Source organism: Anolis sagrei, chromosome 2 (genome assembly GCF_037176765.1).
Source record: "Anolis sagrei isolate rAnoSag1 chromosome 2, rAnoSag1.mat, whole genome shotgun sequence".
Lineage (NCBI taxonomy): Eukaryota > Metazoa > Chordata > Lepidosauria > Squamata > Dactyloidae > Anolis > Anolis sagrei.
The window spans coordinates 235,434,655-235,448,418 of NC_090022.1; the positions used below are offsets into that span (position 1 = coordinate 235,434,655).

A 13,764-nucleotide genomic window follows, 5' to 3' on the forward strand; every position below is an offset into this window, starting at 1 on the left:
GTCAACATTTCCCTTAAACTGTGGTGCCCAGAATTGGACACAGTATTCCAGGTGTGGTCTGACCAAGACAGAATAGAGGGGTAGCATGACTTCCCTGGATCTAGACACTCAGCTCCTATTAATGCAGGCCAAAATCCCATTGGCTTTTTTAGCTGCTGCATCACATTGTTGGCTCATGTTTAACTTGTTGTCCACAAGGACTCCAAGATCACACGTACTGCTGTTGAGCCAGACGTCCCCCATTCTGCATCTTTGTTTCTGTATAAAAGAAATGAAGCATTTTGAGGAACATAGCATTAAGATGCTCCTCTACTTTGAAACATCTACAATTATTTCTGTTTTATCTCAGATGCATGCCAAAATGGCTAGCTACTTCTGAGATTATGTAGCTATAAAATCAATGTATTGCTTTTTGCAAGAATGTATTTCAGGATAATGATAAAGGCATGAAGTTAAAAAAAACCCCAGATACTTTGGGAAAATGAGATTTAGAAAAGGAAATACATCTGCAGTTACTAAATTTAATACAGTTCATAATAAGATCAGATCAGTTAAATATTATTTAACATTGTGCATGAGTCTGTTGGAAGGAAAGCAGCTTTCGCCAGTATTAAGCCTAGCAGCAATATATTTAGTATAATGTTCCCTGTCCTGGAATTCTATTACATCAGATCTCATTTTGATCATTACATTTTATACTTGCTTTCATTGGATGAAATCCAAAGAGCTACTTGAGCTCTGTCCAAGAACTTGGAGGTGCCCATCAGAATTTTCGATTTGCTCTTTTTTCATATTTGCAGGCTCTTCCACCATCACTCTCACTCCAACCTCTGTTACATTACAGATTGTTTTGAAAGCATTTTCAGCATCACAAAAATTCCCATTATGCAAAGATGATTGTTTGTTTCTCCCTTGGGCATGTAAAACTAGCCATGTAGATCTTGGATCCAAGCCATTAAAATTTAATCAAGTGTTTGGATTCACTTTATAAGTCTCCAACCAAACTGAATTCTAGGATAACATTCTTCTTTTGCAGAATGGAAGAGTTTATAAGTGAAATCTTTTTTGTAAGGTCTTACATCCCTAATAATTAACTTTTGTTCTAGTACTGAGGACAGATTAGGTTAAGGCTTATACTTTTAGCAAATCTACGAATCTCAAAGGGAAGGAGAATTAATATGCAAATCTCAAAGGGAAGGAGAATTAATATGCAAATTTCCAAGTCATACAAAGCTTTTTAAGAAATGAAAAATGAACTGCATTATAAATTCTGGTGTATGTTCATATTCTTGTTTTGAAGGCAAGTCATCAAATATTAAAGCAATTTTAACAATAATATTTGTAAGTACTAGACAAGCCTGAGGAACCTGTGATGCAGTGAACAAAGAGTAACCCGTAACCCATGGAGGGAGGACTTCAGTGGAGTTCATTTTTAAACTGGATTATGGGAGTTCAGGGGAGTTCTTGTTTTTACCATCTTCTCAGGGTTACAAAAATTGGTGTATATCCCATAGTGCTTGGGTGGGCAGGCTTGATAGTTTTAAGGTTTTCTTAGGAACACTTGCTATTTACAGATTACTTGTGATTATATTTACATATACTTTATCCTTAACCATGCATAGCCTACTTTGCTCTCATAACAATCTGTACGGTATATTACTAGCTGGTTTTTCTTCTAAGGCAACCCACAAAAATTATTTTCATGATTGGTTGCTGTTGGTTTCAGTTTTCCACATTGGTGATATCATCATCATCATCATCATCATCATCATCATCATCATAGGCTATCACTCGTGGCCAATTCTCATTGTCTTCCAGTTAATGGTGCACCTCTAGAAAATGATTATATCAATAGGCATGGCATAATACATTTTTACTTATGAGCTGTTTACATACTTAATAACCTACTTTTAAAACAGGTTATAAAATTCTTCAAACACCAGAAAAGATAGCAGGTGACCAAAAGTTTATTTGATCTAACTATTCCAAATACAATGCTTGGGTTGTAACAACAATTGCCAGTGGTCAGTGGGAGCACCAACTCCATGACTAAAACATAGTAGTTCCAAAACATAGTAGTTCCAAACCACAGTTGTTCCAAACCAAGTTAACAGTAGTTCCAAATAAAGACAGCTAACACATGAATATTCAGCAAATTAAAATGAATTGCAAACTTCTGCCTCCTCAAGTTGGGGACTTGTGTACATTGGCCAAAAAACCTAACAGTGGCACAAAGGTGATTCCTGGATGTCTACACAACATATAGGAACTTCTAGTTCTTATTGCAGGTTAAATTGGTTAAGCCTCATGCTAAAGAAAGTCAGGGAATGTTCTGGAGCTTCAGCAAGTTTAACCTCATGCTTTGGGCATAGTGTGGACAACACAATTGAGTTCACACAGGCTGACACTGGTATCTCATTTTCCCTGCACTCATTAGTGCAGGAAAGGTGAAGTGGATCAGGCTCATGTTGCCTTCAATGCTGCAGATGGTCACAGAGCTCCAGGAGAACTCCTGGCCAGCATGGGTTCCCTGTGCCGATATATGCAGAGGTGTCCTTATGATCAAGAAAAAGGAAGGACGTTTACAATGGCCAGGAGCTTGCCTAGAGCTTTGCATCCACCCAGCTGCGGTGGTGTCAATGGCAACACAGAAGGTAAGGTGATAGTGCTACTGGACCAAATTGGTTTCAGTCCAGGTGGATTGTGTAGACTCGATCCTGCTGCTCATGCAGATCAGACTCAGAGTGTTTAGATACTTCCAAGATCTTTGGGGTAGTCTGCAGCATTTCTGCTCTGGATTGGCTCTGAAATAACTGGCTGATGTAGGTAAGCCTTACATCTTAAAATATAAAAAATTCAGATGCTTCACAGGTTGATTCAAACAGGCTAGGTGCATGTCACACATGGAGATGATATACAGTCAAATATAATTATCAGAAAGTTCCATAGTGTAACATTCAAAAGTGCCACATGAAGCAGCTTGCAATGAAAAATACCAGAGAAAACTAAATGGTCACTTTTAACATACTGTTTCTGCAATGCTGGATGGAAGAAGCAAAATATATGTCAGAAACACACCATTTTCAGGTATTTAAGCATTCAAGACACTTGCCTACCCAAAATTCTAGAATCTTAAAATTCAGTTTATTGTGGATCAAATTAAAATTAACTCTAGTTAGTAGTGTTACTAGTTGGAAACACTACAAGTGTCTTTCTATAAACTCATTGGTGGTATGGGAGAATCAGAATCCCCCCCCCTTTACATTAAACTGGCCCATAGATCATTAACTAATGAATATGAAAGTATTAGTTGGGGTAGAGATAGACTTCTATGAGTAGAAACAGCAGAGATGGTATACTTCAGTTGCAGCTTCATGCTAGGTAGCAATGTTGGTAAAATGCTGGCCAACTGCTAATTCCATAGAAAATTTGGCAACAACAGCAAAGTTTGCTGGAATTTCAGCATGATAATTTGCAGTTACAGTAAGACACTTTGCTTGTCATATACAGAAAAGGAAGCAGAAGAGTGGAGGAGCCTATTTTTGCTTACTTCACAAAAGGCATGAAATGAAATCAGTGACATCACTTCACCACAATCCTCCTCATATTACCAGGCACAGTTCCTGAATATCTCCCTTTCCCAGTGGAAAAAACTGATTGTGCTTTTTGACTTCCACACAAAGTGAGTTAATATCCCCCTTGAGTCCTTTGTAGGAAAAATGTACCTTTAATTCTTTATCACTCAAAAAGTCAGTACAGAGAAAGGAAGTCTGCTACTTCTTTGCACATATAGGGAATTGTGTAGGGAAAGGATATTTGGCAATGAGAAATAATGACTAATAAGTTAACCAAATCTTTATGACTTCTGGAAATACTATGCATCTATATTAAACCCTTTGAATTTGAGGTACTTGTCATGGTTTTATAAAAGGATAGCATTTTTCATACTAATAATACAACTGTAGGTTGTAAAAATAAAAGCTTTAGATGGCAAGTATTGATAAAGTTAGAAAAACAGTGTCAATAAATGTTTACTCTTACCTTTATGCGTTGGAACTGGCCTGCCAGGTCCATCCAGTTGGCCTAAAGGATCATCAGAATCTGGTATCTCCATTTCACCTTTAAAAAAAAACCAAATCAAAACATGATTCAAGCTGCTTAATTCACCTTAGGTTCTAGCATTATTATGAGGGACAATATTTTCCCTGCTTGTATACGACCTTTTGGTTTCTATGATTTATATAAGTTATGTACAGGCAGCCCCTGAGATAATATATCCGACTTACAAATGACTCACAGTTAAGAATGGTGTTGAGACAACAAGAAGTGAGAGACATCTATCCCTAGGAAGGCTAAATCATTCCTGAAAAAGTTATCATGGGGTGGGGGGAAGAACTGGGTGTTTTATTATGAAGTTGTTGACGCCGGGGGGGGGGGGGGGGGTCTTTAAACATTTCATGTGTATATGTGAGCCTTGAAGAAACCTGCTGGCATAGCAATGCTATCACTTTCACAGAGTTTTCTTGGCCTAGGAATACTCAGAGGTGATTTTACCAATTCTTTTCTCTAAAGTATAGGTTACAGTACCTAGTGCATTATTTGTACTAGCTGGAAATAATAGGAATTGGCTACCAACACTTCTGAAAATATGAAGTTCTACATAAATATGTCTTCGAATTATCAGAAATCTAACTATGATACCCCATCACACAATTTTTAGCAATCATATTAACTTGTTTCTATGATAGTATTTGGCCATTCAATGATATCAAGACATCCAAATCTTCTCTGAAACATGGGCCTTAAATAAGGCTTCTTCAGACCTTGATGATCAATAGAATAAATCCACAAAGGTCTCCAAACACAGCTTCCTGATTATTTTCTAATCAGGCCATTATCTGAATGATAGTATTAAGGAATAACATAGTTCTCCTTCTTTCTCAGTTGATTTATATACTGGTCATAAAATCACTGCACAGACAGGTATGTGAAATGAACTATTGACCTTTGAGTGTTAAACAATTAAAATGAACTGATGGCCTGATTTGACATGGCAATTACATTTCATTACTAAAGTCTCCAGTTTGCCTTAAGATTAAATGTAGCATATCAGTCAATTTCTTGTGTGGATAGAAAACTTCAAAGGATCATGAAAAGGTACAAAGTGTGTCTGTGATAGCATTCCCAATAATATTTTATACTTTACAGAGCCTGGGAAAGTAACTACTTTGACTACAACAATTGCCAGAGTCCTCCAGCCAATGTCTTGTGGTAGAAACAACTACTTTTTCCAAGTTCTGTATGTAACTGGTTTTGACATTTCAACCATATAAGGCATAGCCAAAACAAATGGCTGTGGTCAGAATATCTTCATTCCTGATCCTTCCCATTCATGCAAATCTTGTGCTGTCAACATCATTCTTCGTGTTTCTATTTATTTCATCCATTTATATCCTGCTTGTCAAGTACAGGCTTGACGCTGCTTAACAGCTAAAACCATAAGCCCCGATAATGTCTAGCGTGATCAGCAAACAGTCTAGTTTACACCCCACCTACAACATACACAGAGACAATTTAGTTTGCTGATTTAGCACTGTTTCAGTTACTACCAATTCAAAAATAGATTCTACTTTCATAATGTCATTCCTTCCTGTGGAGCCCCCAGTGGTGCAATGGGTTAAACCCTTGTGCCGGCAGGACTGAAGACCAACAGGTCACAGGTTCCAATCCGGGGAGAGTGCAGATGAGCTCCCTCTGTCAGCTCCAGCTCCCCATGCGGTGACATGAGAGAAGCCCCCCACAAGGATGGTTTTTTGGTCGTGTCAGGAATGACTTGAGAAACTGCAAGTTGCTTCTGGTGTGAGAGAATTGGCCATCTGCAAGGACGTTGCCCAGGGGATGCCTGGATGATTTGATGTTTTTATCATCCTTGTGGGAGGCTTCTCTCATGTCCCTGCATGAGAAGCTGGAGCTGGTAGAGGGAGCTCATCCACTTCTCCCCAGATCCGAACCTGCAACCTGTCGGTCGGATGGTAAAGAATACAAGGATGGTTAAAAAAATTAAAAAATATCTTGGTGGCCTAGGGCAACGTCCTTGTAGAAGGCCAAGTCTCTCACACCAAAAGTGACTTGCAGTTTCTCCTGGCATGAAAAAAAATCCTTCCTATATCTTGGTTGCTGCTACTGCTATTTCAGGGCATATCCATCAACATATCTACTCATCGTTCTCAGTGGATCTACATGTGGCTTAACTTGACACACTATCATGAAGTTCTAAAATTGTCTAATGAACATCTGGCCATTCTCCAAATAAAAGACAAGGAATAAGGGGTGATGGGGGGGAGGGGGCTGCTGCATTACATCTGCACAGGCATCAACATGAGTATATGGGGGGAGGAGGAGGAGGAAATGCAATGGCAATATTCCAAATCCATTAATCATGTGGATGCATTAAAAGATAATTTATTTTGGTTTACCTCAGTCAACAGAGGTTTGAGATGTGACTGTCAGGAGGCACTACATGGATTCATGAATATCACATATGAAAAAAGTATATGTCTTTCAAATCAGTATGATTACCTATTTTATGGGTTGTGCTCTTGCTGTTCTACCATCAGTTATCAACGTCCACACTCCTCAAACAAAGAAAGCACTGTATATTTCTAATTTGTCTACCAATCTAATTATTTTGGCTGTGAAAGGCAAACTGCTTAGGTTGCTGAATCATAGCCTTTCACTGGAATTCTCCCTCCCCAGCCCCCAACATCTGCAGCTCCTGGCAACAGACATCAAAAACAGCAAAGGGTGCTGAAATGCCTACAAAGAGGCAGTTAGTGCTACAGTTAGCACATCCCTTTCATAGTGATGCACAGATCCTCCACTGTCTCTGCTACTTAGAGTTCCTGGCTGAAAGAAAAACAGCAGGACCAAATGGGCAAGTCTGTGAAGACTTCCTGTTTAAGCTATTGGGGGAAACACACCCATGTATAGATATTTTGCTTTCTTAAACAAGCAAAGTTAATGATTTCAGTGTCAATTTGTTTAAAAATATCACCGAGGGAAAACACACTCTTACATTCCATTCCACTCATGCCGAATTCAGAGTAAAGGGAATTTTACAGTATCAAAATCGCAAAGAGTAGAACCAAATGACATCACCCAGACTTGGCTAGCAATGAACTTTAGTGAAAGAATTTAGAAACTCAGAAAGAATGCAAAATTTTGTCTTTTTAAAAAAGTAAAAACAAGACTAGAGCTTACAGTTCTGTCCATAAATGCTACATAGAAGTTGGCCATGTTGTTAAGTTAAGCCTGATAATTCTGTTTCAAGTCAACCCTTCCCCTCATACTGGGTTATACAAGATCAACGTACCAAGAAAGGACAATATCTACACACAAAGGGTTATATGCAATATGGAATTGCAATGAAGCCTTTTCAAACCCTTTTCCTTTCAGCAATTTGACCATGCATGACATACAAGGAAGAAGTTACTCAACACATGTAACATCAAGGTCAGGTCTACTTAATACAGTCTTCCCCACATGTTAGATTCATTCTAAGCTGAATGCCAAAATAGGACTTTCAACAACAACCAAAATATGTTTTGCTAACATGTTTATCTTCTTGGAGGCAAGTCTTGGTGAATTAAGTTTCTGCATTCTTAATTCACTGGTTGGCTAGACAGCATCTTTCTAGAGAGATTCAACTACAGATCAGATCAAAAGACTAAATGCTTGTGTTCACAAAATATCTAGAAAGTAAAAGAAGAGGAAACGGCAAATTACTATGATAGGTAGAGAAGGTAGAAAAGTGTATTTTTCTTATGTACATATTTTTGAAGTAAGCATTCTGTTCATTATTTTGTAAGTTTCTGCATCATTTTCTTTAATTTAAATTGAAGTTTTAACACTGCAAAGCATGTACTTAATCGTTGTTGTAGAAACCTCCTGGTTTCATCTTAAAAGATTGCATTCCAAGGTCACAAACACTACATAGATTTTACATGTTTATGTTTACTCTTTTTTTACAGAGAAAGAATTCCTGAAAAAATTATTTGTTCACCAGATTTATGGAGTGCTAGACCCATAAATTATTATTATTTTCAGCCTTTTGGAGTCCCTGGCATGTGTGTGTGTGTGTGTTGTTTTCACAGCCAGGAGCAGTAAAATAATCAATCATGCAATAATGTCATGGATAATTATCATGTTACTTGGTGTGCTTTGAGCTGCAGGTGTGTTCAGTTTGGCTAGTGGGTGCATTTAAACTGTGATATTTACAGCTCAGGCAGTGAAATGTTTTTGGAATGTGTCCTCATTTTCAGTAAGTATTTTTATTTGGTATAATACTGAACTGGATTTTGCCATCTGTTGTGAAGGCAAATATGCATGGCATCATGTAGCTTAATGCTGATCCCCATTCATTAACTTCCCATAATTTACCAGTGTTCTTTCTAAAGCATAAACTAGCACCAGATGTATTTTCTACAAATAAATTGTGTCTAATTGCTATCCAGACAGTGCACTTAATATTTTTAGAATAAAGACTGTGAAACTGCTATAATTTTCTTCTTCAATTGACTCAGACAGATGTCCCCTGCTACCAACTTAATAATTTCCCTAAATTATTAACAATTCCCCCCTGGGAAAAATAATACATTTTCACCCCTCCCCTTCAGTTCCAAAAGAAAAATTCTAACTGGAGCTGATGGGCCAATTGACTACCGCCTGCTTCCAGACTGCTGTCAATGTGATATGACATCTAGACTTTTCTTACTAGCCCAAGAACTGACCATACACTCATATGCAGAAGTCAGAAAAAGACTTCTTTTACTTCAACTCTTACATTTTTGTAAGTTGAACGGTTACATTACAAAATCTTAGATATTAAAATGTAGATGGAGTCCCCTGCACTTCAAAGGCTACTTTGAAGACAGTCTCTCTTATGTCATTTGAGAATTTCTCCTACACAAGTATTTGTTGAACTGCAGTGAATAGTAACCATGCAATGCTTACAATAAGATTCTTATCTAAAAATACTCAAATATGATGTTGTTGTTGTTGTTGTTGTTGTTGTTGTTGTTGTTGTTATAAACTGCTTCTCAGGTCAATTTCAACTTATGGTGACCCTATGAATGAGAGACCTGAAAGTCACCCTATCCTCAACTGCCCTGTTGCAGTCTTGCAGGCTGAGTCTAGTATCCATCTGTAATGTGGTTTTCCTCATTTCCTACTGCCATCTATCTTAACAATTGTTGTCTTTTCAAGTGTAATGTCTTTTGATGACATGTTAAAGTAGACTTCAAGGGAGGTTTCCAGCTTCATTTGCTCTAGGACCCAATTATTTGTCTTTTTAGCATTAGTTATTTGTATAACTTTTCTTCAGCACTACCTTTAAAATGAGTTGATTTTCTTCTTGTCAACTTTCTGGGAAATACAATGGCATGGACAATCCTAATTTTAATATTCAATTACATATATTTACACATTAGGTTCTTGTTTAGCCATTTCATAAATGAATTTTAAAGTCCTGTTTTTTCCTGAATTCTTGAGCGCAGTCTCCATTCTGATTAATGCCTGAGCTAAGTTACAGGAAATCTTTGACTATCTCAATATCTTCACTGCCTACTTTAAAGTTATGTAATTTAAAAGGTAAAGGTAGTCCCCTGACATTAAGCCCAGTCATGTCTGACTCTGGGGTGTGGTGCTCATCTCCATTTCTAAGCCAAAGAGGCAGCGTTGTCCGTAGACACCTCCAAGGTCATGTGGCCGGCATGACTGCATGGAGCGCCGTTACCTTCCCGCCGGAGCGGTACCTATTGATCTACTCACATTTGCATGTTTTCGAACTGCTAGGTTGGCAGAAGCTAGGGCTGACAGCGGAAGCTCACGCCGCTCCCCGGAATTGAACCTGCAACCTTTCGATCAACAAGCTCAGCAGCTCAGTGCTTTAACCCACTGCGCCACCAGGGGCTCCTTTATGTAATTTACATGTGCTCATTTTTGTTTTGTTAGTTCTCGGCTGTCGTCTTTACTCTTTCTTCATGGATTTCCTTCCATTGTAGTTCCAAGTTGTTGCTATTTTCTGCTAGCATTATGGTATCAACCACATATTTCAAAATGTTGGTTTTCCTTTCTCCAGCGTTCATTTTTTCTTTCCCTGAGTTTAATCCTGCTTTACATACAATATCTTTAGCAGACTGGATGATAAAATGCAGGTATTTTGCTATCGTCTTTTATTTCTCTGCATTGATTGTTATAGTAGTTCTCCTTGTTTCGGCACACAAGCTGGTGCACAATTTGCATTTAGGATTATGACTCTTCTTTCTGTCACCTTTTACTTTTGGTTTATATGTGTCCTCAATAGTGGGAAGAGTTCCATCTGCCTTCTATTGAGACTTCTCTTTCTTTTTTCCCATTCTTCCCTGACAATGTCCCTGGATTCAATCCAAAATTCTTCTGGCTCCCAATTATAATTAGGCTTAACAATGCAGGTCTTTTTAAAACATTATCTTTAAATAACTCTAGCATGTATGTAAGAAACCCTAGCATGCAAGTGGACCAGCACTGAGCTCTCACTTTGTGCCCTAAAGCCAAAACATTACTCTTAAAAACGCCATCTTAAAAATATGTTTAGGAAAACACAGCAAGATTTTACAAACAAGTGAAAGGAAGATGGATAAAAACCTCTGCCACATCCTAGAGATGGAGATAGTTTTCTGCCAAGACAAACACTACATTTTAGTTTGAAATCACCTATGAGATAATTTGGTGCACTTCCTTTGACAAATACCAATTATACACATGATCACTAGTATCAATGACTATAATGTTTTAATTGAAAACAATATTCAATTTTTAAATCTACAGCTGAGCCGAAGTTTGAAGTATCATATATACTTATCTTTTTGACAGCCAACAGATATCCTTTCCTCAAAATAGGAGAAACTTCTTTTCATCTCCCATCTTTTGAAGAGGAAAAAAATCAACAAAAGATGGATTATGGTGTTTTGACCCATCCCTCTGCCCTTCTTTACAGAATTACACTGCTGTACTTTGCAGGGGTAGAAAATCATGACTTTCCACATGGTTTAAGAATAGAATTTCCATTATCCTGGTAAAGTTGACTATGTTTTCTGGGGTTGATATAAGTCCAACAACAACTCATATGCCATGGTTGGAGTAGGTCACCTACATTAAAATGCTTATCTTCATTCATCCATTTGATACATTCTCCCATCAAGGGATTCAAGACTCTCTAGTCTCCACTACAACCATATTAACTGGTCAGAATATAAAGGCATGGAGTTATCTGTTCCCATACAATTTAGAACCAAGTTACAGGATGTTCAAGACACTATGTTAACCTCACTTAATGGCTAACTCAGAAATGACAAACTATCAGTAAACCCAATGTATTTTATGTATTTTTTTTAAAGATGTGTAAATGTGTATGTTGAAATAATAGTTTACTTTCAGCTTCAACTTCAAAGATATATTGTGTCTTTGTCTATATTTTTAAAACCTTGTTTGGCACACACTTTCTTTCAAACACTAGAAAGCTTATCAAAGTTACATGCTGCTTAGTGAAACACTTCCAGATACCTTCCAAGAACACTGGCAGTCTCTACAAAAAGAAATGTACATTATATGTATGTAGAAACTGGGGGGAGGGGAAATGAAGGGAATGGATTTGCTGCCATCACCACAATTTTGGTGGAAGTTGGTTGCTAGGGTAGTACAATTTGGTCCCCAGATTCTAGGACATTGCCGCCTCCCCGTGCTTTACAGCTCTGTCTATTGTTTTTATGTTGGGAAGTTGAATCAAAGAAAGAGGGCAAAGGGTCAGACAGTGATGGGTCCATGAGGAAACAGTTTTCAGTGAGACTGTCCCAAGTCACTGACTCTTAAGTAAAGGTCAACACACTCTCATTTGGCCAGATGGTAAAATGCAACTGGCTGGAGAATTCCAACTGGAAAGAATAAAAAGGTTAAGCATTACACTGTGAGATGCAGACCACAGTCATTTTGGAACCAGAGCGTGATTTTTAAAAGAGCTGAAGGAAGAAGTCAGCAGTAGAACACAAGGGAAAAGCTGAGAGACAAAAGCATGGATGCCTTAATTGTAATAGTGAGTGGCCGCAATCAGCATCTCTCCAAAAGAAGAAGGATGAGTGAGCTGAATTTACACAAGTTGGAAGATCTGATAGGAGAGGAAATTCCCAACATCAATTCTCCAGGAAAGCTTAAAACTCTTTGAAGTTGAGGGTGTGTGTAGGATATTCCTAGGGAAGCAAAGGAGTTGAGGACAGTGCAAATTAGAAAATAACGAAATATTCTACTTCAATCACACGGAGTAGAAATTTGGTGGAATGAAACCTAAAATACAAAATGTATTGCTTTGATAGGACTGATGTTCATGATCCCTCAAATTGAATACTACAGTGGTGGAATTATGTAGATGGGATTGATAATCTCCTCCCCTCCCCCTCCAGTCTATTCATTCCAGTCACACACAGATCATAATCGCAGACATTACTCAAAAGAGGTATTTTGTTAGTGTCTGTATTGCTGTTTTCTTTTCCTCACATAGCATAATGTATATTTTCATACATATTCCTGAACTTGAAAAAAGTTCCAAAGTCACAGTTATGATGTTAGCCCTCTCTTCTTTATGTGGCATTATGATCTGAGCACTGACAATGAACCCGGGTTCAAATTCCTGTTTAGTCACAGAAACCCACTGGGTGACCCAGACTCTCAGCCTCAGAGAAAGGCAATAGCATACTACTTCTGAATATTTTTTGTAAAAAAAAAATACCCATACCATGTTTGTCTTAGGGTAACTATAAGTCAGAATTTACTTGAAGACTCACAACAAGATTGTCTTTGTGTTCCTTATACTGCCCCTACCCTCTCTCTCTTCTATTACAGAGAATCACTGATAAATATATATGGTATATGAAAAGCATCCCTAAACCACCACCTTCTTCTTCTTCTTCTTCTGAACAATTCCTTGGGGTTCATTCTCAACACTACACCTACACTTACTTCTCCTCCCACAAATCAGAGTGGCATTGACTTTTGCACTACAAAGCACTTAAGGCAAGAAAAGGAACTATAGGCAATTGAGGCAATTATTAGCAGAAGGGATTGCACTTTTTAGCTTTTGGTTAGCAGCCGCGACTGGCTACCTTTCAAAACAGCCTTCTCATATGGGCTTCAGGATTATTATTTTTTTTAAAAAAAAAAAATTACAATTAACTCTGTAAAGAAGAAAATTATGAATAAAGGGAGCAATGGGTTTACTGGCAATGACAAACTACATTCTAAAACAAAATCAAATTTTCCCTTGCAAAACTTCATCCAGGAAATATTTTAACTTTTTGTTGAGCCAAGAATTTCAGAAGTGCATGGCGTGTGGTCTAAAGTGTAGAATTTGCTTATTAAGTTTTGAAAAACTGCCCAGCTGTCCTGTCTGAACTCTAGTCTATAAGCATTACACCTGCTAGCAAACTTGGGGGGGGGGGGGGCATAAACAAATAGACTTTCGGTGTTGGGTGTAGTAGCAGGAGGTCTGCAGCGAACAATGGAATAAATCGCAACCGGGTGGGGGTGGGGGTAGGGTGGGGAGATGGGATTTTAATCTATATTATTCTAGATTATCCAGAATAATTACTCAACCTATGTAAAGGGCAAAACAGAAATAAATGGGAAAGCAGACTATGCTTGCTTCAACAGCTATTCTGCATATTTAAAAATTATAAG

General features: G+C 37.9%; 1 protein-coding gene across 1 annotated transcript in view; it reads right to left on the bottom strand.

The window, feature by feature from the left end:
- The window catches only part of ROR2 (receptor tyrosine kinase like orphan receptor 2), a 135,718-nt gene that overhangs the window by 37,846 nt on the left and 84,108 nt on the right, over positions 1-13,764 (bottom strand). Inside the window, exon 2 of the mRNA XM_060762016.2 lies at positions 4,042-4,119. Coding sequence (XP_060617999.2) covers positions 4,042-4,119 — 78 coding nt within the window. The remainder of the gene's footprint in view (positions 1-4,041; positions 4,120-13,764) is intronic.